Below are 26,207 nucleotides of genomic sequence, written 5' to 3'. Positions count from 1 at the left end.
CCGTGTCACAGGGCGGATTCTGACTCAGTAGGCAGGGGCGGGGCCCGGACTCGGGAGTTTCTAACCGGCTCCCTGGTGACGCGGCTGCGGCGGCTGGTCTGCAAACCCCACGTGGCGCTGCAAAGCCGTGGCCTTGATGGAGGAACTAGGTTGTCAACTCCGCCCTCAGAGCTCCCAGGCCGCCCTTCCAGGAAAGAGTGCCGGCAGGGGGTGGGGGGGGTGGGGGGGGGGAGGGTGGTGAAGCCCCAACCTCCATAACCCGCCCTGCCCCAGCCATCCTAGACGCCAGAGCCGCGGGAATATTTTATTAAGTTAAGAAGGCTTATGGAGCAGAAGAGAAACGCCTTCATGGGGCGGCTCCAGTGGTTCCGTGCCCAGCACCCCCTCAGAGGAGGAGGTGAAGCCTTAGGGAGCTGCCGGCTCCCTCTGCCCATCTGTCCCTCTGTCCAGAGTCCCAAGGTGTGGGTCCCCTCAGGGCAGGAAGTAGTTAGTGGGAGGTAGGGTAGGAAGAGGGTGGCTGGCTGGCTCCCTGCCTCTCCCACCAGAGTCAACGCTGCCGTGGCCGCTGCTGCGCCCCTGCTGGACCCCCCTCCCCCCACCCCCTGGGGCCGGGCCACGGGCCCAGAAGCCTGAGCCCCCCGTGGCTGGAGACAGAGGGGGAGCCAGCGTCCAGGAATTGGTTTTTTCAAAGTATAAAGTGTTGGGGGGGGAAGGAAAAAAAAATCTATATAAAAATCTCTTCACATATAAAATCCTGAAGAAGGTGCAAAAGGTAAGACCCAGTGCGAGGGGCGCGCTCAGATACGCAGAGTGTGTGTGTGTGTGTGTGTGTGTGTGTGTGTGCGCGCGCGCGCGTGTGTGTGCGCGTGTGTGCACCTGTGTGCGTGTGTGTGGTGGGGACGAGTGCACGTGCGGCCCACAGCGGGCGGGGAGAAAGCTTGGCTTCTGACTTCCATCCAGCAGGAAGGAGGGCGACTGACTGGTCCCCTCAGTCTGGGGGCGTCTGCCGCGGGGCTGGGCCACCAGGACCTGGAAGACAAGAGTCGGAGAGCAGCAGGCTTAGGCCAGGCAAGGGCGGCGCTGGGCCTGGCCCACAGGGTGGCCTTTCCTGCCGTCTCGGGAAGTCCACAAGGACTGGTCAGAAAGAAGCAGCTCCGAGGGCGCCTGGGTGGCTCAGTCTCGCGGTTCGCGGGTTCGAGCCCCGCGTCGGGCTCCGTGCTGACGGCTCGGAGCCTGGAGCCCGCTTCAGATTCTGTGTCTCCCTCTGTCTGCCCTTCTGCTGCCTGCACTCTGTCTCTCTCTCAAAAATAAAATACACACTAAAAAAAAACTTTTTTAATTAAAAAAAAAAAAAAGAAAAGAAAGAAAGCAGAAGCTCCAGGTAGACCCGGCATTAGGAAAGCCACCATAAAATGCTCCGAAGCCTGGTAAATCAGAGAGGGCCGTAAGACCAAGTCGGGGGCCAGGCTCCATCCGTGATGTCGGAGGTGTGGAGCTCGGTGGAAGGAGCGCTGTGGCCGTGAGGGGTGCGCGCCACGCTGCCCGGCCTGAAGGTGGGGCCAGCGCCCGGCACCTGCCACCAGCGGCCGACGCAAGCTGAGCCAGCAGCGGGGAGGAGGGCCGCGGGCTGATGAGGCTGCGGGTGTGGCTGTCCCCATTCTAGAAAGGGAAACAGAGGCCACGAGAAGGAAGCGCCCTGGGCCCGCTGGCATGGCGAGTCGGGTGTGGATGAGCCTTGGGCTCGCACCTCCAGGCCCAGTGCCCCGACTTGGCCCCGCCCCCGCTCGGCCGCGCCCACACCCTCGGCACCTACCTTACTTCGGCCAGGCTGTTGCGCATCGACTCCTTCTCCCGCAGCGCAGCCATGGCAAGGCGCAGGTGCTCCTTCAGCTGCTCGATCTCCCGCTCTGACCGTGTCTTGATGTGGTTCAGCTCTACGTACACATCCTGGTACTTTCCCGAAGTGAAGCGCTCCTTGTCCTGGGAGGGCGTGGAGGGGCCGTGAGGCCACGAGGCCTCCCCGACCTGGCCCCGCCTACCTGGCCCAGGCCCACGGCGCTCTCTGCCGGCACAGAGCAGCCGGGGCCCCTGCACGGCCCTACGGCCCTGTCCCTTGGGGTGCCCCCCTCGGCAACCCCTAGCCCTGAGTACACCCTCCCAGCACGGCCCAGTGAGCCTCCAGGATCATTTTCACCTCTCGAGACGGGAGCTGAGGTTCAGGGAGGCAAAGGCCACTCGGCAGTGAGCGGCCAGGATGTGAACCGGGTCGGCCTGGCCCAAGCCTTGGGCCCTTTCCATGAGTCTGACTCACACATGCTCACAGAGGATGTCAAAGACTTAGGGACGTGGCACCAGGCAGAGGCCAGGCTCACACCCTGGGCCCAAATCCGGGCCCTTCCCCACTGCCAGCCACGCAGCTTCCTCACCGGGACGCATGCTCCACCCCGCAGGGACTTGGGTCTTTTCTGTTCACAGCTGTCTCCCCAGCGCCTAGCACGGTGCCCGGCACACAGTAGATGCTCAATAAAAATTTGCCGAATAATAAAAGCAAGTGTGGCCGTGGGCAAGTCACTTATCCTCTCTAGCCGGTTTCTTTGTCTCCAAATAGGGACAAGGACACCTTGTCCTCGGGAGAGGCCCGAGGAGAGCCGTGACATGAGGAGGCAAGGAGAGTGCCTGGCACAGAGCAGGCGCTCACAGGTGGGTCCAGAGGCTCCCTCCCCAGCGGCCCCCAGTCAGGCCCTACCTTCTGCAGCATCTGTAGCTCATCCCGGAGGCACTGCACCTCCTTCTTCAGTACTGGAGCTCGTTCTCCTTCCCCCGCAGCAGCACCTGGGGTCATGGGCGCCAGGCTGACCCAGGGCCAAAGGCCAGGGCTACCCCGGCCCGACGGCACCCTGCAGCCTGGCTCTCTCTGCCTCAGGCCCCTAAGATGCAACCCCCAACCTGCACCAAGACCCACCGCACCCCATGGCAGGGCTCCTCCAGGAAGCCCTCTCTGATTTCTCCTTGCTGGTTCGAAGATTCAAGAAGTTAACAGATATGAAGGACTTACAGAAGTTCCAGACAGAGTAGAGCCATATATAAATTTTCGTACAATAAAATAAAACACGAGGGTGATCCTAGATCACACACGTTTTCTCACTCCGGCCTCTCCCAGTAAGGGGGTGCCAGCCTCATTTTACAGAGGGATACTGGAGGGGGCAGGACCCAAAGGGGAGGGCTGGACTCTGGCTGTAGGGCTCTCCTCCCTGGGGCCCAGCCCCGAGGAGCGATGCCCTCCCTGACGCAGGGCACAGCCGGCCTGTCGGGGCCCCGAGAACCAGCCAGGCTGCCCGGGCACAGGGGTGGGCGCTCACCTCCAGCTCACAGGAGCTCCGCTCGCTGCTGCGTCCACAGCCGTCGCTGGTGCCCTGCGAGGCGATGAAGCCGCGCAGCCGGTCGATCTCCTCTGACAGGCGGCGTGCAGCTCCTGGGGGGCAGGGACGGGTCAGCGCAGGGACGATGGACCGCCGTCCCCGGAGCCCCCCACCCCGGGCCAGGCTCACCTGGTTGTGGCGCAGCAGCTCCTGGCCCTCCTGCTGGCAGCGCCGTAGCGTGTGCTCACGCTCCTCGGCCTGCCGCGTCAGGGCCCCCGATCTCCAGGCACTTCTGCGAGTACTGCTCTGACAGCACCTGCAGCTCCCGCTTCAGCGCCGCCACGTCCGACCTGTGCGGGGCGGAGGACGGCAAGGACGGCATGGGACTCGGGGCAAGATAGACTCAAAGCAGCTCCAGACTCCGGGTTCCCGCCCTAGCTTTGCCTTCAGCCCACTGTGGGCTGTGACCTGGTGACAGCCTCTCTGGGCCGCAGGTGCCTCCCGTATGAGGGGCTGACTTAAGCCTCAAAGGCCTCCCAGGTCCTAACATCCCAGAACTGTGCTCCGTGGCCAGGAGGGACACCTACTGGCCGAGGGTGGTACTGCAGCCCAGCTCTAGGGGACACTAACCGGAAGAGGAGGTGGAGGCTGAAGAAGGGGTCTGAACAGCTATCTCTGTGGACTGGCACGGGGGTCTGGCTGAGGCCCCACCGCTTCTGTTGCCTGTGCCAGGTGGCTGATCGGGAGTCTCAGCTGGGGGCAAAACGATGTGTCCTCTGCCGAGGGGCCTCGGCATAGGTTCCTGCCTCATAAACACCAAGGTGGGCAGCTGGGCCCTTAGCTCAGAACGAGGCCCAGCCCACAGACCCCAGGGTCCGGATGCCAGCTTACTGGTGCTGCTTGCGAAGGCCATCTGGACCCTGTTGGAGACTCCGTGTCTTGCTCAGTTCCCCGGCTCAGCTCCTCCTGGTAGGCCTTCTTCATGGCTTCGATGGCTGGAGGCAGGGCAGAGGCATGGGGGGGATCTTGGGGAGGGGTCAGCAACAGTAAGCTCCACCTCCTCCAAGGCCCCACAGATACCATGCAGGCAGGAGCAAAGAACACTGGACCAGGCTGTATCAGGAGCTGAGGGGCTTTGGGTAAGTTGCTAGACCTCTCTGAGCCCATCTATCAAGGGAGGGGGACAATCCCTGTCTGACGGGACAGTGCTGGGGAGACGCCTCAGCGTCTGACCACTGGTACGTCTTGTTGGTCATGTCCCTGTAAGGCCCCACACAGCCCGCCATCCCTGCAGAGCCTGGAGGGTTCTTTAACAAGGCCCAGCTCCCTTGCCCAGCCCGGCGGTCAGGAGTGCAGGGGCCACAGCTGGTACAGATCTATGCAACTTTACGCAGGGCACTTAACCACTCTTTGCCTCCAGTCCCTTGATGGAAACGGGGTGACCATAGCACCTTCTTTCGTGGGTTATTGGAAGATGCAGATAGAGCATTTAGAGCAATGCTTGGTCCAAAGTAAAGGCCCAGTAAATGCTCCCATTGGCTTATTTTTCGGGCTGTGAGCAACCAAGGACCAAGTGTTTCCACACTCACGCAGCGTTATTGGGAGGATTAAATGAGCCCTCAACCATAATCTTATCCATAATTCTAAAATCCGAAGGCTCTGAACACTGAGAGCTTTTCATAACTCTTTTGGTGGCAATCCCTGACCCGAACAGACGCAGGGCCACTTGCGGTCATTCTCAGCCCACGTTCAGCATGACTCTGAGAAATTTCACTGTAAAAACCTTGGTGCTAGATTCCAGGGGAGAGTCCAGACTCTGCTGGGAAGGATATCTAACTGATGTACTAAGTTATCTTCCTAAAATGCAAAACACACTGGCCCCAGGCTGTTTGTGATGAGGGGCCAACGGGCCGGGGGTGTGAAGCACGTGGCATAGCGCTGGCAGGTGGGAAGGTTTCTGGATCACGTGACTTGTCTCGTCCTTTCCTATCACTCTGCAAACCGCTCAGAAGTGCTTAGGATGAACCAGACCTACACAGCAGGTGCGCAGTGAACACAGGGAGGGAGGGAGCTGTCCAACGTCTCGGGCATTCCTGTTTCCGGCTTGGGGGGGCAGGGGGTGGGGTTCAGGGCACGGCTTTGCAATCAGGGTGCTCTGAGCTCCATCCCCGGCTCTGCCATCTGGACAAGTCACCAACCTCTCTGCAGCCCGTTATTCATCTGTTAAATGGGGGCCCTCGATCAGGCACTACAAGGGCCAAGGGTGCTCGCGTTCCCCAGAACGGGGCTTGGCAAAGGCTCACGCCTTTCCTCCCGCTCTGCCCAGGGTCTGGCCCTCTCACCCGGGGAGATGGCACTTCTGTGGCTGAGCAGGCTCTACCCCAGCACAGAGAGCGCACCTGGGCACGGAGTTGGGGCTCCATGCGTATGTACGGCTTGGGGGCGAAACCCCCAGTGGCTGCAGGCCCCCGAGGGAGAGGAGTCACAACCCAGGGGGACAGTAGGGGGGGGAAACCTTTTATTGCCTTGGTTTCCCTTTCTCAAGTAGGAGCAGAGGCCAGTTCTAGGGGGCTCCAACCCCCCCTGTGCGTTTTCCCAAGTCTGGCACTGAGACCCCCCCCCCCCCTTATCGAAGCCTTCCCCGATTCAGCCAGGGCCGCGGCTGGGAGGCTCGTGGGGCGCAGGGTTTCTCACCCGAGGCCGTGGCCGCCGTCTCCTCGGCCAGGAGCCACTCCTTCTCCTGCTGCAGCCGCTGCAGCTCCCGCTCGTGGTGCCGCTGCAGCTCTCCATCACCTGCTGGTGCGAGGACTCCATCTCGGCCAGGCTGCGCTCGCACGCCTCCTGCGGGCGGGAGGCCAGCACGTCCCGGGGCTGCCCCCACTGCCCAGGACACGGGCCCCCTCCCCAGCCCGAGGCGGGAGCCTCAGGGTGCAGGCTTCTCCACCTCTCCTCCCTGGAGCCGGGAGCCACCGGCCGCACCTGCGCCTGCTCCCCCGGTCCACAAACCTCACCCTGTCACTCTCCTGCTTCAAACCCTTCCGAGGCTCCTATCCTGTGGGGCCAAGTCCCTGCTCCCCTGTCCGACCCTCGTGGCCTCAGCCTGGCCTTTCCCACCAAGGAACGCCAGTCACGGCATGTTCACATCTCTGAGCTTTAGCTAAGGCTAGCCCTCTGCCTGGAACGTTCTTCTGCTACTTTCTCTTCCGGGATAACTGACTTTGGCCTGCAGCCCAGCTCAGTGTCCTCCCTGCTCTGCCTCTGGACGGCCTCTCCCCTGCCTCCGAAGGCTCTGCTTCTGCCGGACTAGAAGTTCTCCCAGGACAGGGAAGACCTGACCCAGCTCGGAGTCCCCGGCGTCTGGACCAGGGCCTGACATGGGCAGGTGCTGAGTAAGTGAACTGAAATTGATGGCATCACAACACAGGGCCTGCAGAGAAGACTGGCAAGTATTTAGAAGACTGCTAATGCCCACCGCTTGGGAGACTCAGCTGTGACGGGTGTGCCGAGGGCAGTTGATCGTGTCACCGCACTTTCAGTAACCCCATCCCTCGACCTAGCAGAAAGTCACATGTATAAAGACTTGCGGACGAGGGTGAAAACAGATGAAAACGGGACACGGTCCGAATCCCTAACGGGGGAGCCCTTAAATAATGATGGGATCGAGCCTTGCAAAAGAGGAGGCGGGAGGGCAGAGAGGGAGAAGTGACCACGGAAAGCCAATGACGGGAAGCGAGGGGGACCAGACTCTCCGTTGCAGGCTTTGAAGATGGAGGAAGGAGCCAGGAGCCAAGGAGCGCAGGTGGCCACAAGCCGCCGGGAAAGGTGAGGAAATGGGCCCCACCTGGAGCCCGGCGAGATCCGAGTTAGGCTACCATCCTTCAAAACCCTGAGATGATAACTTTGGTTATTTAAGGTGGTGGTAAATTTCTTTCGAGAGCAACAGGAAACTATACGGATGTGCTCAAAGGTAACCAAGGTGACCCCTGGGGTGGGAGCAGGCAGGGGAAGGAGAGCTCGGGTGTTTATTTCTAACCTTTTGATTTGTTTGAATTATTTTCGAAAATGTAAACATATTTCTTATGTATTTAAGATCATTAAAAAGGGAAGGGCAAGAGCCCCAAGAAGAAATCGAAGCAGAGGGCCAGATAAGACAGTATACTCCACCACCACCCCCCCCCCCCCCCCCCCCCATACCATAGGGCACGGTGGGTGGGGACCGCCCTCCACCTGTCCAGCAGCCACACCAGAGGGCTATAATGGCCAGGCCTCCTGGTCCAGGTGTTTCTGAGTGGGGGCAGGGAACATCGTGTCCCTCTGCATGTGCCCTCCATGTCCCTCCAGTGACAACAACAGAACATAGCTTTGGAGTTCCACACACTGGATCCAGAGCCTCGCTGTAACCGTAGTGAACTGAACGGGCCCCCTTCCCACGCTGAGCCTCAGTGCCTCATCTATAAAACAGGCCCATAAGGCCAACTCATGAGGGTCCCTAAGATAAACCCACCTACAGAGATGGGAGCAGCACAGGGGGTGGGGAACCGATGTTCTTAAAGGGCCAGATCAGGCAGGCGGACCCGGCAGTTAATAGGGGGTCAGAGGCAGGACCGAGACCAGGAGGAGGGGCCTCCTAGAAGGCCAAGTGCTATTCTCCTCTGACATATCTTCCCGAAGGCCCAAGGTGTCCAGCAGCCACCTCTGACAGGGATCAAAGTAGATGCAGAAATGCCTGTAACCCCCCCCCCCCCCATTAGGCTGGAGGGAGGCAAAGGAGGCACTAAAGCCCCAGTGGGTGAAGCCCCAGAACCACCCCCACCCCCCCAGCTGCTGTCCATGGAAGCCCCACAAGCTAAAAGAAGATTCCAGGACGAAGATACCAGGCTGGGGAATCTCTCCCCAGCCGTCCGCTCTCCAGGGTCTGCTGAATCCCCAGCCACCTCCTCCTGGGCTGGCGAGGGGACACAGATAGCTCAGCTCCTCTTGTCTGGCACCCTCCACACCTGGGGCCCCTCCTCCACTCCCGTCTTTGCTTGTTTCCTCATCATTGCCTTCTCACCTCCCCCAATTCCGTCTGCACCATTCCCATCCCAACCTAACAGGATGAAACACCGACAGCCTTTGTGGTGTCCAATGGCCCCACGGGGACCAGGAAGCCTGGGATGCAGACACAGGTCTGCCTCCCGCTTGAAGGTCTCACCGCCTCTCTGGGCCTCGGTTTTCCCCATCGAGAAGCTGAGAAGTCAGAGCAGTGCTTTTCGAACTTCATTTGAGGGACAGAAATCTTTTCCAAAGGAAATCTAATGCAGGTTCTAAGAGTAAAATCCAAGAGGCTGCTCGGATACCCCTGGCTATGAATGGACCCACCCAGAAAGGTAGCCCCTGGGGCGTCGAAGGGCTCCAAGTACAGTCTGAGGCCCTCTGGGTGGGGGTCTCTGAGGGTGTCCCAGCTGCCTCAGGCTGTGGTGTTAAGCCACACCCAGCCTGAAGATGCCCCACCCACTCTGTCCTCTGACCTCTAGAGAGCCTTTAACAACACTGGTCCCTCCCCCATCGCACCCCTCCCTATGTCAGGTGACCCCAAAGTCACGCACCCCTCCCCTACTCAGGTCCTAACTCCCCTTGGCCCGGGTCTCCCTTCAGTTGAATGCTTCATTCACCCACCACTCAGCTCCAGACGGCTCCCGGGCCTTGCACAGCCGCCCAGCCTCAGGGCCCCTAGGGCTCTCCTCTATCTGCTTTGGGCCCAGTCACCCAGTCCTAACCTCTCCTCTCAGCACACCCTCCTACAGCCCTCTCTCCTTCGGTCACCGTCCTAGCTCCTGACGCTGGCCCTGTGCCCTCCCAAGCCCCCCCCCCCCACCCCAACACCACTTTCCTCCCACGTCATTGTCAGAACCCCAAACCTCCTCAGGTCTGCAGAATGAGATCTCAACTCCTGGCTTGCTGGAGGTCTCCACTGTAGACACCCACCGGCCCTCCACCTCTGGCCCCAGCCCGTGCCCCCACCCCAAACCAGTGCTCTGCTCAATGCCCGCCCCCCGGAAGCCTGCTGAGAGCCCCGCACAGCGACCTCCAACCCTGGAGCTTCTAGAAGGCCCTGCCCACACAGAGCCTAGGATCCCAGCAGTCTTTTCTACTTTAGGCAACGGCGGGCTGACTGCCGACAGCTGATGGTCATATATTTTGCATTCTGTGACACGATTAAGCGCAGCCATTTTAAAAGTTAAAGTATATACGTTTACAATAACTACATTAAAAACAAAGGTGATACTCATTCATCACTTCCTAATTATTTCACTGCATTTTATTATTGTTTATGCTCTTGAGGTTTTTTTGTTTGTTTTTAAAGATTTTATTTTTAAGTAATCTCTACACCCAACGTGGGGCTCGAACCCAAGACCCCCGAGGTCAAGAGTCCCGCGCTCCACCGACTGAGCCAGCCAGGTGTTCCTGTGCTCTTGAGTTTATTTACATCTTCTGTATCTTGTACGGTGGAAACGCTCTATAATTCTGTGCCACGTGTATCTTCCCGATTCGGTGTTCAGGGACATCGGCCACAGTGGGAGTATTTACACCACGGAAATTGGTGAACATTGCACGTCAGGGCTTGATTTATTGTTTTGCTGACTTAAGCGAGGGATGAGAAAACGCTAATAATGCAGATTCAACTTCCCAGCGTGCCACATTTACGACCATCACATTGTCACTAGAACACGGACCTGAGAAATAACTCTAAATGGGATATTCTCAAAAGAAAAAACTATTCTCCAATTCGGCCAAGAAGCTGCAAGTGACATTGATCAACTAGAGTTTTGACAGATGTCTTTTTGTTTTACTCGTGAACATAAACCAAACTGTCAACCAACATGCACGGCAGAACGACACCCGCTTGTCAGTTAGCTGTGCATACAAGCTTCGGAAAAACCAATGAAAGTCACAGTCAATTCCGAGAAAAAGGCAATGTGCTATATATGTGGAATTCACAATAAAAGTTATATATTTTGTACTTGTACACTGTGTCCTACACATCCTTTCGATCAGTAAAATTTACGGTAAACGTACGTTAGTATGTGTTTACATACACATGGATTTTTCTGTCAAACGGTTACCAGACCACTGTCCCAGGCAGACGGAGTGTCCCCTGGGGCCACTGGAGGGTCCCACATCCCGCGGCCTTGGCCTGGTAAACACAGGGCAGGATTTCTCTGTCTTAGGGAGTGACCCTGGGGGCCTGCCCAGTTGGGGATCCCATTCCCCACTGGCCCTCCTTTCCCCAGGGTGGTGTGGGAGAAGGGGTCCACGTGCAGAATGTCCCATGGGGGCTCACACACAGCTCTGCAGTCAGCCGGAACCGAACTCAAAATCCCACCTCTGACATCTGCAGCTCAGTTGACCTCGGGCAGTCCCACAACCTCTCATAGCTCAGTGGCTTTGTCTGTAAAATGGGCACAGTGATCACGTCTACGCTCCCGCTGGGTACATTAAATACGAGGACGCATACAAATGCCTCACACGGTTCCGCTACGCTCCCAGAACGTTAGCTGTTCTCTGAAGCCATGGCAACCAGAAACCTTCCCCGAGCCCCCACGAAAACAGCCCCCCCGGCCTCACCTGCGAGATGTAGCCTGGGGGGATATGGCTGTCCTCCTGGGGCCTGGGTGCACTCTGAGGGGCCTCTCCTTGAAGGCGCCATGCCTCCAGCTGGGGCGCGGAGAGGACTGCACCTACATGGGGAGGAGGCGAGGTCAGCGGGAACCTGGAAGCCGGCAAGGGTCTGGTGGCAGTCAGTGAGGAGCTTTGGGTCTGAGAAAGGGAGGTGGCCTGCGGCCGAAATGCAGGCCAAGGGGACATGCCAATCACGTTCCTGGATGGCCAGGTCAGTGACCCAGGATAACTTTGTCCCAGAGAAGACTAAACGGGGTTGGGAGCAGGTCACTGTGATCACAGATATTTATCCCTGCAGGCGGCAGGGAAACGTCTGAGCCTCAGTTTCCCGCCAGGACAATCAGGACAAGGTCTACCCTCTGGGACCACGCGACCGCTGTGAGGGTTTACATGAGGCCAATGTAGGTAAAGGAGGCCTAGGACGAGGTATTCAGAAGATGCCTAATAAGTGCTCTCTCCCTCCTCTCCCCTTCTCTTTGGTTGCGGAGGACAAGACTAAGGAGGGAAACAAAAAAAAAAAAAAACACCCCAAAACAAGAAAACACCGAGGTCCAGGAAGCAAGATTCCGGTTTCACGGAGTCTGGGGCACCGCACGGTGAATCAGGGTGAGCTTCCCGTCACTTTAGGAATGCAAAATAAATGCACAGGCGCGACGGCAGGGACAGGCGGGGCGCGCTGGTGGGGCGAGGGGGGCTCCCCGAGGCCGGCCGGGATGCCTACCTCCTTCCTCCAGCGCCTCGTGGCTGTCACGCGGGGGCCCGCGGCGCTCCCCGCGGCTTTGTTGAGCAGGGCGGTGAGAGGCACCCGCTTGTTCTCCCGCAGGGGCAGCTTCTCCAAGCTCCTGCCACTTCTTCTCGATCTCCTCACTGAGGCGGCGCTGCTGGTCCTCGGTCAGGGGGGCCCCCAGGCCCCGGCGCGGCGCCTCGCCGGTCGGCGTCTCCACGGGCCTGCCGTCCGTGGCCTCAAACCACTTGCGACGCTCCTCGGAGCGGCTGCGCCAGGTCCCGCTCCAGCTCCTCCTGCTTGGCCGGGCGTTCGAGAGGCGCGGGCCGGGGTGCGGGCCCGCTGCGGGGAGCCCTGAGTCAGCGGGGAGAGCTCCACGTAGTCCAGGGACTGCCGCTGCCCGTCCGCCTTCCGTGGGCCGCCCCGACCGATGACCTCAGAGCCCACCCGCTGCTCCCCCGCCTTCAGGGAGCCCTTCTGGTGCTGTGCGGCGTGTTCTCCTTATTGCAGTCCGAGAGCCTAGGGTGCCAGCAGAGCCCCGTCAGGAGGGACGTGTGACGCTCAGCCCCCAAGCCTGCGCTTCTGGAGCGCCACCCGTGTGCCAGGGCCGGCGACAGACCCCGGTGGGGGAAGCAACCAACCTAGAGGTTACAACTAGAGATTTCATCATTAAAGGACCCTGGGAACCATCCCAGCTCCAACGCTTAGCAGCAGAGGGACCGGAGAGCTGGCCTCCCTCCTTGACCCTCAGTGACCGCATCTGTAACATGGGACAGCGGTGCCTCTCACAGGATGGACGTGAGCACTAGGCGGTGAATGTGCCTAAAGCAACCGCGAGCCCCCTGCCAAGGCTGATCAAAGTGTTATTACAAAGGTGCGGTTTGAGGCAGGGTCCTGGGTTCAAGAGAGGCTCACAGTGGAAAGGGGAAGATGCCCACGGTCACGGTTGAGGGGGTGAACAGTGACCTCTGGGTGCACGGAGCGCGAACAGTGGCAGTCGGCCCCCTTCTTCCGTTACTTGCCCAGGCAAAAACTACGCCTCCCGGCGTCCCGTGCAGCTGTGGGGGCCACGTGACTACTTCTGCCCAGTGGGTGTGAGAGGCGGCAACCCTTTCCGGGACCAAACGTGCCCTGGCCTGGCCCCTGGCTGGGACTCCATGAGGACAGAGCCAAAGGTGGGAGTCGTGGGCCACGGAGCTGCCCCACCAGGCCTGGAGGGCACACCTCTGGATTGTTCTGGAGAGAGAAAGAAATCTCTCCCGTATTTATGCCACTGTGTTTGGGGCTTCTTGTGTTACAGCACTGAGACTACAGACTAATTAACGGTCGGGCTGCATAGACCTGCAGAGTCTACAGAGGGCTCCTGGGCACATCCTCATGTGAAGGAGGGGCCACACTCAGCGTGACAGATACGGAATGTGAAACTCAGACAAGTAGAGCCACTGGCCGGACGCCGAATAGCCAAGGTATGGCAGGTTGGGGGGCTCGTGCCGGGGCCTCCCGATACTATACTCTGTTCCTGCTGTCCCACAGCTGCAATTCCCCGCCCCCCGCACAGGCGGCTAGGGTTCACAACTGTATGCGGGTTCTGCCACCAGCTTACTCAGAGCCCTCCTACCCTCTAGGCACCTCAGAGGGTGAGCTCCCCAGCCAGACACCCTCTGCCTAACAGGCTTAGACGTAGCGGAGGGGGGTGACGGGGTGTCTTTGACTCACTGGCATCTTCTCCAAAGAGTCAAAGCCCCTTCCCACCTTTCAGGCTGTCGCAGAATACAAAGGCATGGCAGTCAAACCTCAAATAAGTATCTTCAGGGGGATGCCAAGAACGCTCACTGCCCTCTCTCCATTTTGTTGATGGAGAAACTGAGGCCCGGGAGGCACAGCTGCGGGGCCCTCTGGCGTGTGCCAGCACCCCACTCAGGATGCAGGAGGAAGCGCCTCCCTCAAGGTCCCGCTCCAGCTCGGCACATACTTGGTGACATCCGGGGCAGAGGTTGGCCGCACGGTCTTCCTCAGAGCCTCGATCCAGTTTCGCCGGATACCCGAGGTCATGGCCGACAAGGTGTAGACAGCATCCTTGTCTGCAAGTCCACCCCACGTGCAGGTTGCCACACGGCCAGCCCCACCGCTCCCTCGCCACCGTGCACCCCCAGGGAGGGTGGCCCTTCCCCCCAGGAGGGCATCTGAGGTCCTGCGCCTGGGGATGAGCTCCCCTCCGCCAGCTGGCTCCAGGTCTCCCCAACGTTCAGCCCCAGTGATAGCCGGTGTCTCCCCAGACACGCAAAGTGCCGGCGGCAGAGCTTCTGACTGCTCTGAGGACAGTGGCTCTAGGTGAACGAGGAAGCCCATCACCCCGATCAGGCCCCCCCCCCCGCCCCCGGCCCCGAGTCTCACGTGGATCTGGAAGCCATAGTTGCGCTGCACCGCGTACTCGGTGACATCCGTGCAGGAGCGCAGGTCGATCTCGCCATCCAGCTCGTCTGCCTGCCGCGGGAAGGCCACGACGGTCCCACGATTTCCACTTCCCCACCTAGGCCCCCCCAAGCCCCTCCCAGGGACACCCCCCCCCCAGCACCTGATGGCGGCAGGGAGCCTCCCCACTTTGTCTCACCTCCTCTGCGGTGGAGTCCCTGTAGTACTTAAGGCTTGAATCTGTCAGCACAAACCAATGCTTCTTCCACTGTGAAGGAGACGTGGCGATGAGCGAGGGGACGGGGCGGCAGGGAGGGTGGAACGAAAGGGTGTGTGCGTGCACCACTCTACAACTGTCCTGGGTCTGGCCAGGTCAACCGTGGGGGCCCCGGCCCCCTCAGCCGCCCTGTTGGGGGGCCAGGGGGGGAGGGGGACAGAGAAGAGTCAGAAAATCCAGATTTTGCAGCCTGGCCCTTCCAGGGGCAGCGTCTGTGAAAGGGGTTGGCTTTTCCTCAGTGACCACACCTTCCCTGTCCTCCTGGGAGCCCTTCTCTGACTTGCTGACAGCAACATAGCCCTCCGGACCCTCTCCATCAAGATCACCAAGGCTCCTACAAGTGCACGACCCCCCCCCCCCCCCCGCCCCAGGGCAGACCAGGAAGGGGCTGTGACCTGTGTAAGACCATTCAGCTAGCAAGTCAGGGAGCAGAGCTTTGCGAGTCATTTTCCCCATGGCCCTCTGGACCCCCTCAGTAACCAAGGACAAGTCTCCCAGAGTTAAGACCGGAAGGTGGCCTGGTGGGGGCGGGGGGGGGGAGGTAGGTGTCTGAGCACTGGTCCTGTTCTGTTTCTTGATCGGGTTGCTGGTTACACGCGTGTTCGGCTTGTGAGTGCGTTATCTGCACATTTATGATTTGGGCCCCTTTCTGCAGTGCCGCTCTCTGCTCCGGCGGGCGCTGGGCTGGCAGGACGCACAGCGAAGGGTAGGGGCACCACAACAGCCTGATGTTAAATGTGCCAAGCTCAGCCCGCCTCGGGGCTTCTGGCCATTCACTGGAATGCCAGTCAAGGTCCGCCCACCACCAGGGTCAGCACATATCACCCAGTCCTCAGCCCTCCGGGGGCTCCCCCACATCACCAAACTCCATCCACGTTGTTATTTCAAATATTTAGGCTTCTTTCCTCAAGAAATGGCAAGTTTTCAGGGGTGTGCTGGGACGACACTTTCAACTCTTTCTACATGGCCTCCCCGAAGAAATAGGGGTTGAGCCTCCAAGGGACCTAGATTACAATGATTTTATCCCTAGCTGTGTGTCTTTGGTCAAGTATCTTGGCCTCTCTGAGCTCCATTCTTCGCACTTGTAAAGGAGGGCTGATAAGAAGGTCGGAAGTGTCTATCCCTCCCTGGTCCATGACAGTTGAGGAGCTAGATGGAGTTCTATGGCCTCAGGCAGCCCAAGTTCTAGGCCTGGGTCTACCGAAGCGGTGACTAGGCCCGGAGGAGAAGTAAGCTTTGTGGGCCTGTCCCCTGTCCGTGCACCAAGGGGCTGGGCTTCCAGCTCGGACCGTGCACCCGGGCCCTTCCAGCTCGGACATTCCAAAACCCTGTGAAAGAAGATGAGTAGTGGCCAGCTCTGGGTGGGGCCTGTAATCTCTGCCCTCCAGAGACCCTGGGTGGGGAGGCTGGGAAGGGTCACTGGCAGGCTGCCAGGCCTTGTGTGAGCCTGGAGCGTAGCCACCAGAGGACTGGCGAGCAGGCAGCAGGGACGGAAGGCTGTGGGCTGGAGGGAATAAAACATGTGGGAGGAAACACAATGAGATTCCCTTTGGCTCCGGGCCCTCCCAGGCATGCGGGCTGCGTGCCGACCCGAGCCACGGGCGCATGCAGGACAGGGTGGAGAGACGTCCCCTCCCAGGCTGAGCGGGCAGGAAGCCAGCTCCAGCTCCCAGACTCCATCAGCCTGGCAGCTGGAAGGGCAGAGCCAGCGACAGGCCGCTGTCCCTCCTAGTTCTGAGGATGGACACGTTAGAGACAGGGAAGGGTCATTAGCTGAGCTATAGCAGAGACCCTACACGGCCCGACCTCTCTGACCCTGCTGTCTACCCTGGAAAGAATCCTCATTATCCATATGCCCATTTCATAGATGTGGACTTAACATCTTCACAGTCTCCACTTAAGTCCTTCGCAGAGGACGTAACCAGGGGAGCCCCAGGTGGGTGAGACTTCCGAGCCTGTGCTCCGAGACCCACTTCTATGGGGAGGGAGAGGCTCCCGCATGGCTGAGTCTTGGGGAATCTGTAATGTCTCAGGCCAGATGATCTCTGTGAACCCCTCAGACCCAGTCAGGGTCATCAAGGGGGGAGAGGGCCCAGGGGCTCTCAGTGAGAGGAGGGGATGGGGCGTAGGGCGTGAGGGGCTAGGAGGCCTCTACCCCTGCCACCCTGTATGCCTGCAGACTGTCCCAGGGGGCCAAGATGACAGCAGCCTCTGCTTCCCACCCCCTCAGCCCAAGGCCCACCCTGACTGCACGAGAAATGCCCGCCCTCAGGATGCCCACTCTGAGCCCACCTGCACCCCTCCGCTCAGAGGCCAGGCTCTCTAGAGGCCTAGACAAGCTGCGGAAGCAGCTCAGACTCCTGGGCTGCCCCCAGAGACGCCCTGGGGCACTGAAGCCGCACAGGCCAAGCCCTCCCCTCTGACTGCAGCCCTCCTACCTCCCCAGGCTCGTCCAAGATCGACATCCATCCCTTCTTGAAGTTGAGCAGATCGGGCTATGGAGAGATAAGGAGGCACATAAGTTAGGCCCGGTGGAGAACCAACCGGGGCTGGGGAAGAAGGAGTGTTGTACCCATCCTGCCCCCTGAGTCCTGCGAGACTGGGGTCCTGGAAAGCCAGGAGAGGGGGCGGAGGGCCCAGGTAACCCCCAAATCCGGGCAGGCTCCCCAACCACTGAGATAGCCTTGGCCCCTGTCCCCGACAACGTCTGAGAGCCAAGACGGCAGGCAGGGTGACTGGCACATCTACCACAGGTGGCCAGGCTCCCCTCCTGCCAGCCTACTTCCTCACCAAAGAGCGGAGAGAGAGACCCCGGAGGGCTCTGAGAACAGCCTGAACCAGCAGGGCTGAGCAAACTGTCCAGTCGCTCTCACCGACAAGACCAGGAGGCCCATCAGGAAAATACCTTAAAGCCCCCCCGCTCATCCCCAACCCACTGACCCTCCTGTGGTCCAACCAGCCCTGCCCTGCCCTGCCCTTCCCTTGTCCCCTGGAGACTCTGAAAGATGGAGCCAGGCCCAGGGTGGGGTCAGAGATCTCTGGAAGGGCCAGGAAGATACCACTTCGGTGGAGGCAAGCCCTACCTGCCGGGTGCTGCCCAGGGGGGCGGGCCCGGGGTCGGGGGGCTCCCAGCCGCTGCATGTTCCAGAGGCCTGTGAGCTAGGTACCCCTCCACCCCCACCTAGATGAAACAGATGCTCCTCCGGGTGGTTTCTCTGGCCACGCCCATCTGGTGGGCGCCAGCCACCTGACCCTCCCTGCCCACCGGCAGACTTCTCTCTCGTGTCTAAGGCCTGGTCCCTCAGCAGAGTGTCAGCTTCTGCCCGCTGGCAGGGGGGAGAGCAGGGCGGGCCAAGCTGCGGGCAGGGAGGAGGTGGCCACCTGTCGCTATGGCCCTGAGCCCACCTATCAGTACCGGCATCACAGCCTCACCAGGCCAAGGTGTCTGGTTGCTGGAAGGAGCTCGGCTCCGTGGGGTGGGCAGCAGACACAGCAGCTGGAAACCGGAGCCACCTGACCTGGCCACCTCCCCTGACCCGCCTTCCTCCCCATTCTCCTCTTCCTCAGGTGGAGGAAGTGGCCTAAGAGGGGCTTGGCCCAGGGGCCTGGACATCCACAGCCAGCCACAGCCCAGGCTGTGCAACCAGGGCCCCTGGATCTCAGCAGGCCAGCAGCCCCACCCCTGCAGGGCAGCCCCTCCCTGCATACCTGTCTGAGGGAGGGGACCCAGGCTCGGCTCAGAGCTGGGAAACCCTGGGGCTGTGTTTTTGCCCTCTCTCGTCTTCCTCACCCTGTTCCCCACGAGTGCCAGAGGCTGCCCGGGTGGTCCCAAGCGAAGACTGAAGAGTGGCAGCTACACTGGGGGCCAAGTCACCTGGGTAACCTCCCTTCAGACCGGGACCTCCAGTGACCCCCAAGGTCTGGCCCACGGTGACTAGGCCTCGGCAAAAACCTGCTGAATAAATATCACTCCCCCACCCCCCCCCCTTTACCTTCCTGATCGAAATTCCTGTGCTTTGGGGCAGTCTCCACCCTCACCCCCTGGCTCTGAGAAGTCAGGCTATCTGGGATGGCCCACAGAGCTGGCCTTGCTGTCCAGGGGAAAGCCCCTGGGAAGGACGAGCAGATAGTCTTCCAGAGCTGAGCAAGGGCTCCCCAGCTAGAATGACAGGCTGGGACCCCAAGGGGTGCCTGGGAAGCAGGGGGGGGAGGAGGGGTCCCTGTGACCTTCCCCTCCCTGAGCCCTGGCTGCCTAATGTAGCAAATGATGCTGGGGGTTGGGGTGCGGGGGGTGGGGGTCCTGCCGTCCCCAAAGCTTTGTGAGAGGGCTGAATGAGCTACGTGTGGAGGAGCTCGGTGACCCTCTGGAAGCTGGTACAAACACACTACGAGCGTGTCAGGTACGAGATGGGCACAGTGACCTTGGAGGGAGGAGGATGCCAATGTGAGATTTTAAACCTGCTGGCGGGAGTGGGGCGGGGGGGGGCGGGGGGGGGGACAGGTCCTGCAGTCACCTGGGAACCTCTGTCCAGGGTCAAGAGGTCTGCTAGTCTAAATCTCTCATGCCACACCTCCACTCGGGCCCAGCCACCCTCCCTCCACCCAAGGCAGCTCACTTTCCCTTTGTCCCTTCAGGAGTACCGGCCAGCTCTCACGGCCTGCCCTCTCCTTCCTTTGGCCATGGCCACAGCCGCGGCCACAGCTCAGCACTGCCTCCCACCCGCCTGGACCACTGACGCGGCCTCCTCTAAGCACAGAGCCTCTCAAAAAGGCCTAGGGTCCCGAGTCGGCTCCGGACCTCCAGGGATGGCTCCAGGTGGTTTCAAACCAAGGTCCAGCTGCCTGATGGCACAGAGGCCGCAGCTCACCCTCCCAGCCCGGCCTCCCCTTCCTGTAGGGAACCCTGTTTTGATATTACCACGTATGCTCTCCGATCCCCGGCACAGCGGGACTCCAGGCCCCTCCGCACCAGCCCGAGTCCTCCGCTTACGTACCAGGCTTCCTCCTCCTCCGTTGACCAGGCAAACCCCTACCCGCGCCTTAAGACCCAACTTAATTGCCACCTCTGAGGCCCCTTTCCCTGCACACAACACACACCAATGGCAGCTGCCCTCCCACAGCCTCTGTTGCATTTGTGATTATCGTGAAGCCAGTTACTTATCCCTCACAGGCTACAGTAGAAGCAACTCCATTAGGGACATGCGCTGTTCACCCTCCAGGACCAAGGGGCTAAGGGAATGTTTGTTAAAAATAAAAATTAAAAAAAAAAAAAACAAAACAACACATCAGGCACTGTTTTAGGCCAGGAAATCAGCTGCAATTGGGAGATGTGGCCCCTGCCCTGGTGGAACTCAGGAGACAGACAATAAACAAGTGACGGGTATATAATCTGATGCCAGGCGGTGGCTTAGGGAATGAGGCTCCAAGGGCAGGGCTACACAGGGCTAAGGCAAAAAGAGGGGGAAGAGATCTTGACTCCAGGCCTTTAGGCATTTACCCATTCGCGGCCACTTTACCATTTGCTTCCTGCAGCTCTCTGAGCTCAGGGCTAGAGGTCAGGAGAGAGGGAAAGGGTGTGAAGAGGCCCAGGAGGGACACCGGGCTGGGGCAGGCTCAGGCATGAAGGCAGCCATGATGAACCCAGAAAGCACCGTCAGTGGTGATCATGAGCCGCCTCTCTGCTCCAAAACCTTTCTTGGCTCCCCAGTGTCCCCGACCAAAGCCTAAACCGCTTCTCCTGGCCTTGGAGGCTTTCCTTCCCGGGTCCCCTTTCTATGTTGTCACCACTCCCCAAACGCGACCACCAGCCTTTGTCTACACTGTTCCCTCCCTCCGTCCATTTCCACCTGATAAAGCCCTACAATCGCAGCTGGGCATCTTCCTTTGGAAAGCCCCTTCGCACCACAGGGATATGCTGTCCCTCCTTCAAGTGCCCCCACACGTTCAACATGGGCTTTCTCAAGAGAGGCAGCTGTGTACATTTCTTATCTAGCCCCAGCGAGAAAACTGGGGCAGACCTAGATACAAATGCTGGCTCAGCCCAGGCCGAGCTATGTCACTTGGGGCATGTCACTTCCCCTGTCTACACCTCAGTGCCCTCATCTGTTAGATGGGGAGTTACAATCATCCTTAGAGGATCAACTCTGGTAGCATGAAAGCACCCAATTCAGGATCTGGCAGGCACCCAGTAGGCAATGCAACCACCCTCCCCAGGCCAAGGGCTTGGGGCCTGGGGGTGGGCGGCCAGGACACTGACTCAGCTCCTCCCCCCACATCCCTCTGGCTCTCTGACCAAAGGGAGGCTGCTGACGACAGGAAGAGCCAGCAGGGAGGTGGCAGGATGTGCGGAGGCCGAGGAAGTCCAAGCAGCGGCCAGGTCATCACACTCTTAGGGGCAGGGGCCCTGAGGGCCCACCGCCAGCAGCCCAGCCCACTTCTTAGGGTCTCCACTAGCTTGAGGAAAGGGGATGTGCGCATGCGCAAACGCACCGTGCTCCACTCCATCACCCCACCCTCCAAGGCTGTCAGAGCCTCCCTAAGACTCTAGCCAGAAACCAAAAGCAGCCCCGCCCCTCCTCTTCCAGAACATCACGGTCAAGGGGCCAGACTGACCTGAAAAGAGGCTACTCGTTCCTTTACGTTCAGGGTAAACTCGGGCAACTCACCACCGCCCCCCCCCCAACAAGCCTCGGTTTATCTAACTGTAAAATGGGAATAAAGGCCCACTCAGTTGCGAGGCTCAGTATGATCATTAAGGCATAGGTATTGATGTAACCGGAGTAGTGCCTATCCCCAAGAGAAAGACAAATCTCTGCCATCGTGTCCCCCACCCCACTCGTGGGCTTGCTCCGAGCCAAGGCCCCAGTGCTGCTGCGAAGTGGCAAGCCGAGGAGAACACGGCGTCGTGCCACTTCGGAAATCCCAGGACAGGCTCCCGGACGGGGTGGGACGGGGCGGCCCCTTCTCACCCACTCAACCTCGGGCGCCCATGCGGGTAGGCAGTCCTCCCAGGCCTGGATCAGCGCGACCCATTCGAGCCGGGGAGCGCCCCTCTCCAGCCCTGGCGAGACCCCAGACCCAGGCCAGGCCCTTCTCCGCTCCTCCCACTGCCCGGAGCCCTGGGAGTCCCTACGGGCCTGGCAGCTTGGGAGAATCAGGTCAGGTCTTCACCGAGGGGCTGGAGGGGTGGTGGAAAAGGGCCATCAGAAATTGTCCGTGACTGGTCCCACAAAAGTAGGCGGAGAGGGGACTGCCCAGGATAGGGAGTTCCCGTTTCCTCGGGGTCGCCGGGGCTCCCAGTCCGGAAAGGTGAGGAGGAGGTTGGGGGAAGTCGAGGCAGAACAGCCAGCTGGGGCCGCTGGGGTCGCCCTGTCTTCCGGCCGAGACCTCCTCTCGCCTTCGGGAAGTGAAGGGGGTGCCCAGGAGGGGAGCGGCTCGGCTGGGGCTCGGGCCGTCACTCTCCTCCCGGCCTGGGGCGCAGAAGGGCTGGCCCGGGGGCGGGGGGGGCACTCACCGTCATGGCGGCGCCCCGGGGCGGCGGGAGCAGGAGGCAGGGAAGTGGAGAGGGCTCTCGGGCCGGGCCCAGCGGCGCGGGAATCGCGCCGCCGCCGCCCCTCTCGGCTGCCCGCCGCCGCTCCTCCGGCCCTTCCCTTCCCCGGCGCTGCCCCGGCCCCTTCCATCCGCCCATAAAACTTTTTTTTTTTTTTTTTTCAAACTTCCTGGGAGGACCCGGGAGGGCCAATGGGCGGCGAGGCAGCCGGGACAAACAGCCGCGGGGGCCGCGGGCGGACCAATGGCAGCGCGGGACGGGACGGGGGCGGGGCCTGCCGCGACGGGACGGGCGCGCGAGGGCGGTCGCGGCCGGCGGATGGGGGCGGAGGGAGTTGAGGGCCGGGCTCCCGCCCCGGGCGCGCTGGGAGAAGGAAGGACCCTGCGTGCAGGTGACTCGGTCGGGCCCCGGCGCGGGAGTGCTGGGCGGGGACAGCCGGGTGTGGCACCCAGTCGCCCTGCGGTGGCTCCCGCGAGCCGCCGGACCGAGCGATGGGTCCACTCACTAAGGGCTCGGCGCCTCGGTTTGACGGAGACGTGGGCAATGCAGCCAGAACTAAAACTCAGCAGGTCCCACTCGCCGAGCCCCGCTCATGACCTGTGTAATCTAATTTCGTCCTCACCACAGACCTGACAGGGAGGTGTCCTTGTCCCCCTTTTACTAATGAGAAAACAGAGGCTCAGAGAGGTGAGCCGACTTGGCCAAGGTCACACGGTAAGAAGAGACGGGATTCCTAGCACGGAATCTAAGCACAAAGCGAGTTCTGGAATGGTAGGGCCTTCTCCAAATGGCCCCTCCGTACAAGCGGGTCTTTCTCGGCTTGAGAACCCCATTTTGGGTTCTTGGATGTGGGCGTACACACTTTTCTCACATTCCCAGCACTTGGCAGTTTGTAAGAGGCCTTTTCGCCCGCAGGAGCTCATCTGAGCTTCCTAGCAGAGGAGGGACCTTCGTGGAATTTGTTGAAAATGCAGTGGTTGCTTGTGTGGCATGGTGATTCAAACCCTGCAGTTACCTGAAGCAAAGTATTACTTACCCTCTCTGGGCCTCAACTTCACCCTCTGTAAAAGGGGAGAATGCTACTATCGCCTGATGTTCCTGTAAGGATTAATTGTTAATTTAAGTCACCCCCTAGAACGTCCCCTTTATCCTTAGTCAGCTGTTTTTAGGTGGGGAGGCAGGGGAGCTTGGAGTAACTGCCATTCCAATTTTCTGCCGTCTCAATTTGGGGCTCAGACATTATTGCTTTCATAGCTATAATTGCTCTCCCCACTTCCCAGATAAAGAAATGGAGGGCCAGGGGCTGAAGTTCTTTCCTAGCATTTCCCCCCGGGGTGTCTCTCCTCCACCCTGAGACATGAGGCCAAGGATAAGCCTATCTTCCTCTAGACACCGGCCTTCCCGTCTCCACTTGCTGAGTTTTCCCGCTCTCCCCTCTACCTCACTTAGGCATTTGGTCCTTGGGAGAGTGAGTGAATAAACAGAAGACCTCCCCTACCACCAGCCGCGCCCTGGTCCAGTGGCTCCCGACCAGCCTCCTTGCTGGTTTCCTGGCCTCTGGGACTCCTTTCAGTGCCCTCAGCCCAGCGATCAGTTCACTCCCCTGCTCAAAGTTCAACAGTGCTAATAGATCAGCTCTGCATTCTTGCTGCAGGCGGTCAGCGGCCATCAGAATCTGACCCCTGCCTGCTGTCCTCCATCATTGCCCACACGCGTTTTACATGCTAGGGATACATAACACTGGACTGCTGGGAATTCCCAGAATAAACCAGGTCCTTTGCACCTCAGATGGGACGGCACATGTTGTTCTCTGCAGGGTCTGGAACAGCTTCTCTTCCTGTCCTCTGTGCCCCGACACACACATACACTCCGCCCCCCCCCTCCCGCCCCTCCTTCCCCTCTCTCCAAATGTTCGTTTGCCTGGAAAATTCCTTCTCACCCTCCAGGTCTCAGTCCAAAGGAAGGGGTGTGCCCCCAGCCCAGAGGTAGAAACTCCTTGTCCGCTGCTCCCTGCATCTGGACATTCCGCCACTAAAATGATGACCACACAGTGTTCTAACCAGTTACGTGTCAGTGTCCTCACCAAACTGAGCCTCTTGTGGGCACAGAGTGTTTTTGCCTAGATCTCGGAGTCCACAGTAGGTCCTCAGTAAACATGGGTCAAATGAGCGAATGCACAAATGGAGAAATGACTCCCTTGCCACATCTTGTCCTAGTGGGACAGAGATGGGACTGACTCAGGGACCCAGGAGTGAGTTATAAACAGAGCCACCAAACTTGGGGGTTATCCATCCATCCAACCGTTGTTAAACTTGACTCTACTGAGGATAGCAGCATGAGGCTGAGAGGGCCACAACGTCCCAAAGCCGTATAACTTAGAGACAGAACTCAAGCCCAGGTTCCCTGGCTTTTGACCTTGGAGAGCGATGTCACCCTCCGACCCAAGAGATGTTTGAAGCTGCTCTAAGTAACCGTCTGGGAGACTCCGCTGGCAGTTCCGTCCCATAGCTCTCGATTTGCCTCATTCCCAGATGAGAAAACGGCTGCACACCCACTCAGCCTCAGTTACCGCATCTGTCTAACGGGGAGAAAAATGGGGATTCTCGGGGCTGCAAGGAGGGCTTGGAGATCAGGATGCCTAGAGATGGGAGGGTTCACATCTCAGCTCTGCCCCTTGTGTGACCTAGAACAAGTCGTTTTTTCCTCAGTGCCCTTCATTTCCTTCTGTAAGACGGACAACACGAACCATACTTCGTATGCCCGGTGGTGAGGATTAAACGCAATCAGGCAGGCCGTGCACGAACACCGAGCTGAGCACAAACCAGGTGCCAAATACATGCTGGTTATCATCACCAGCACCATTGTCCCAGGTGCCTTTCCCCGTTTCTCCCCCTTCTCTCCACCAGGGACTTACCTGCTCCCTCCTGCCAGACCGGCTGCATGTTGGTGACCTTTAGTTAGTGTGACAAGGTAACTCCCGCCCATGGCTCGAAGGTACCACTCTGCCCAGATAACCGTGTTTGTCCCATCACCCGAGTGCCCTAACCCCCAAAGAGCAGCAGAGCGGAAGTTAGGAAGCGGGTGGGAAAAGTTAGTGTTTGGACGCCCCCAACCGGCACACCTCTGTGCCTCCTGACCTCCCTGAGCCCTCTCTGCAGCCCTGAGCATCGCTATAGATTCTGCCCCATTAAACAGATGGGGCAACTGAGGCGTGGGGTGGGTTAGCTGCAGCCAGTCTCTCATCTAAGAATGAGGAAAATCAGCAGGAGGCCGACTCCCCTCAACCCGAGCCGTGCAACTCCCACTCACTCCCTGAGCCCCGGTCCCTTCATCTGCAAAGTGGGCATACTGTCTCTGGCGTGCCCAGCCTCGTGCTGGACCCAGAGCCAACGAGAGAGTACAGGAGTCATCCTGTCGACAAGAGAAGAGACCCCACGCGCCTGCCAGTGGCCCCTGGAGAGACCAGGCCCCTTCTCTCTGCTGCGAAGGGGGCAGGAGGAAGCGAGTCACAGCTGCCTGCCCCCCCCCCCGCCCCTGAGGAAACCCTGAACCAGAGGCCTGAGTGTTTACAGCCCTCTCTGGGCAGGGGGTAGGTTACGTCATGCCAGATGTTTGTGAAACTGGCTGAGACCCAGGTCTGAGACACACTTTGCAATCCCAGAGCCCCCCCTCAGGCCATCCCTCCCTCCCTCCCTCCCTCCCCCCAACCTGACTCCCCTTGGCTCAGTTGCTGCTTGGCCGCTTTCAGCTGTATAGATTATTCAACCCCCCCTCACCCTGAAAACTGAAAACAGCCCCAGCCCCGTCCTGGAGGTGGGATTCTCCTTTCTCGTGTGGGAGCCCCAATTCCCTCCTCTCAGCCCCCACTTTCCCCCTTTGACTAACGCCAACCTCCTTCCTCCCCTCCCCCTCTCTCCACCCTCATCCTCCCACCCCGCTGGAGCCAGCCTACCCTTTGCCACCTGAGGACCCCCAGAGACAGCAGGAACGGATTGAACAGCGTGGGAACGTCCCCGGGCATCCGCCATGAGGTCACCAGTCGGCCCTTGAGTGGGCTCCCAGCCTTGCCCTCCGCTGGCCTCTTGTCTGCCTGTCAAACAGGGTCCAGTGTTGGCCCCCAGGTCCCTTTGGTGGGATGGGGGGGGTCTCTGACTACAGTCTCCCCCCTCCCTATTCTGCCATGCCTACCTGGAAGGCCCAGGGCTCTCATCTTTCTTATCTCAC

At 59.8% G+C, this 26,207-nt stretch overlaps 1 protein-coding gene across 1 annotated transcript; it reads right to left on the bottom strand.

Moving 5' to 3' along the window:
* Positions 1–290: 290 nt before the first annotated feature.
* Positions 291–22,138, bottom strand: LOC115517702 (TRIO and F-actin-binding protein-like). Its single transcript, XM_030320574.1, is given in 23 exon segments — positions 291–1,029; positions 1,814–1,980; positions 2,747–2,796; positions 2,799–2,832; positions 3,360–3,469; positions 3,545–3,635; positions 3,637–3,709; positions 4,251–4,309; positions 4,311–4,354; positions 6,054–6,146; positions 6,149–6,200; positions 10,968–11,080; positions 11,743–11,802; positions 11,805–11,859; positions 11,861–12,013; positions 12,015–12,059; positions 12,061–12,227; positions 12,230–12,264; positions 13,718–13,821; positions 14,140–14,229; positions 14,357–14,425; positions 16,873–16,929; positions 21,948–22,138. Coding segments are annotated over 23 exon segments (2,127 nt in total). The 5' UTR covers positions 22,122–22,138; the 3' UTR covers positions 291–797.
* Positions 22,139–26,207: the final 4,069 nt, after the last annotated feature.

Source organism: Lynx canadensis, chromosome B4 (assembly GCF_007474595.2).
Source record: "Lynx canadensis isolate LIC74 chromosome B4, mLynCan4.pri.v2, whole genome shotgun sequence".
Classification (NCBI taxonomy): domain Eukaryota; kingdom Metazoa; phylum Chordata; class Mammalia; order Carnivora; family Felidae; genus Lynx; species Lynx canadensis.
The sequence above is the reverse complement of the archived record's forward strand: the minus strand, read 5'-3'. Positions and strand labels throughout refer to the sequence as shown.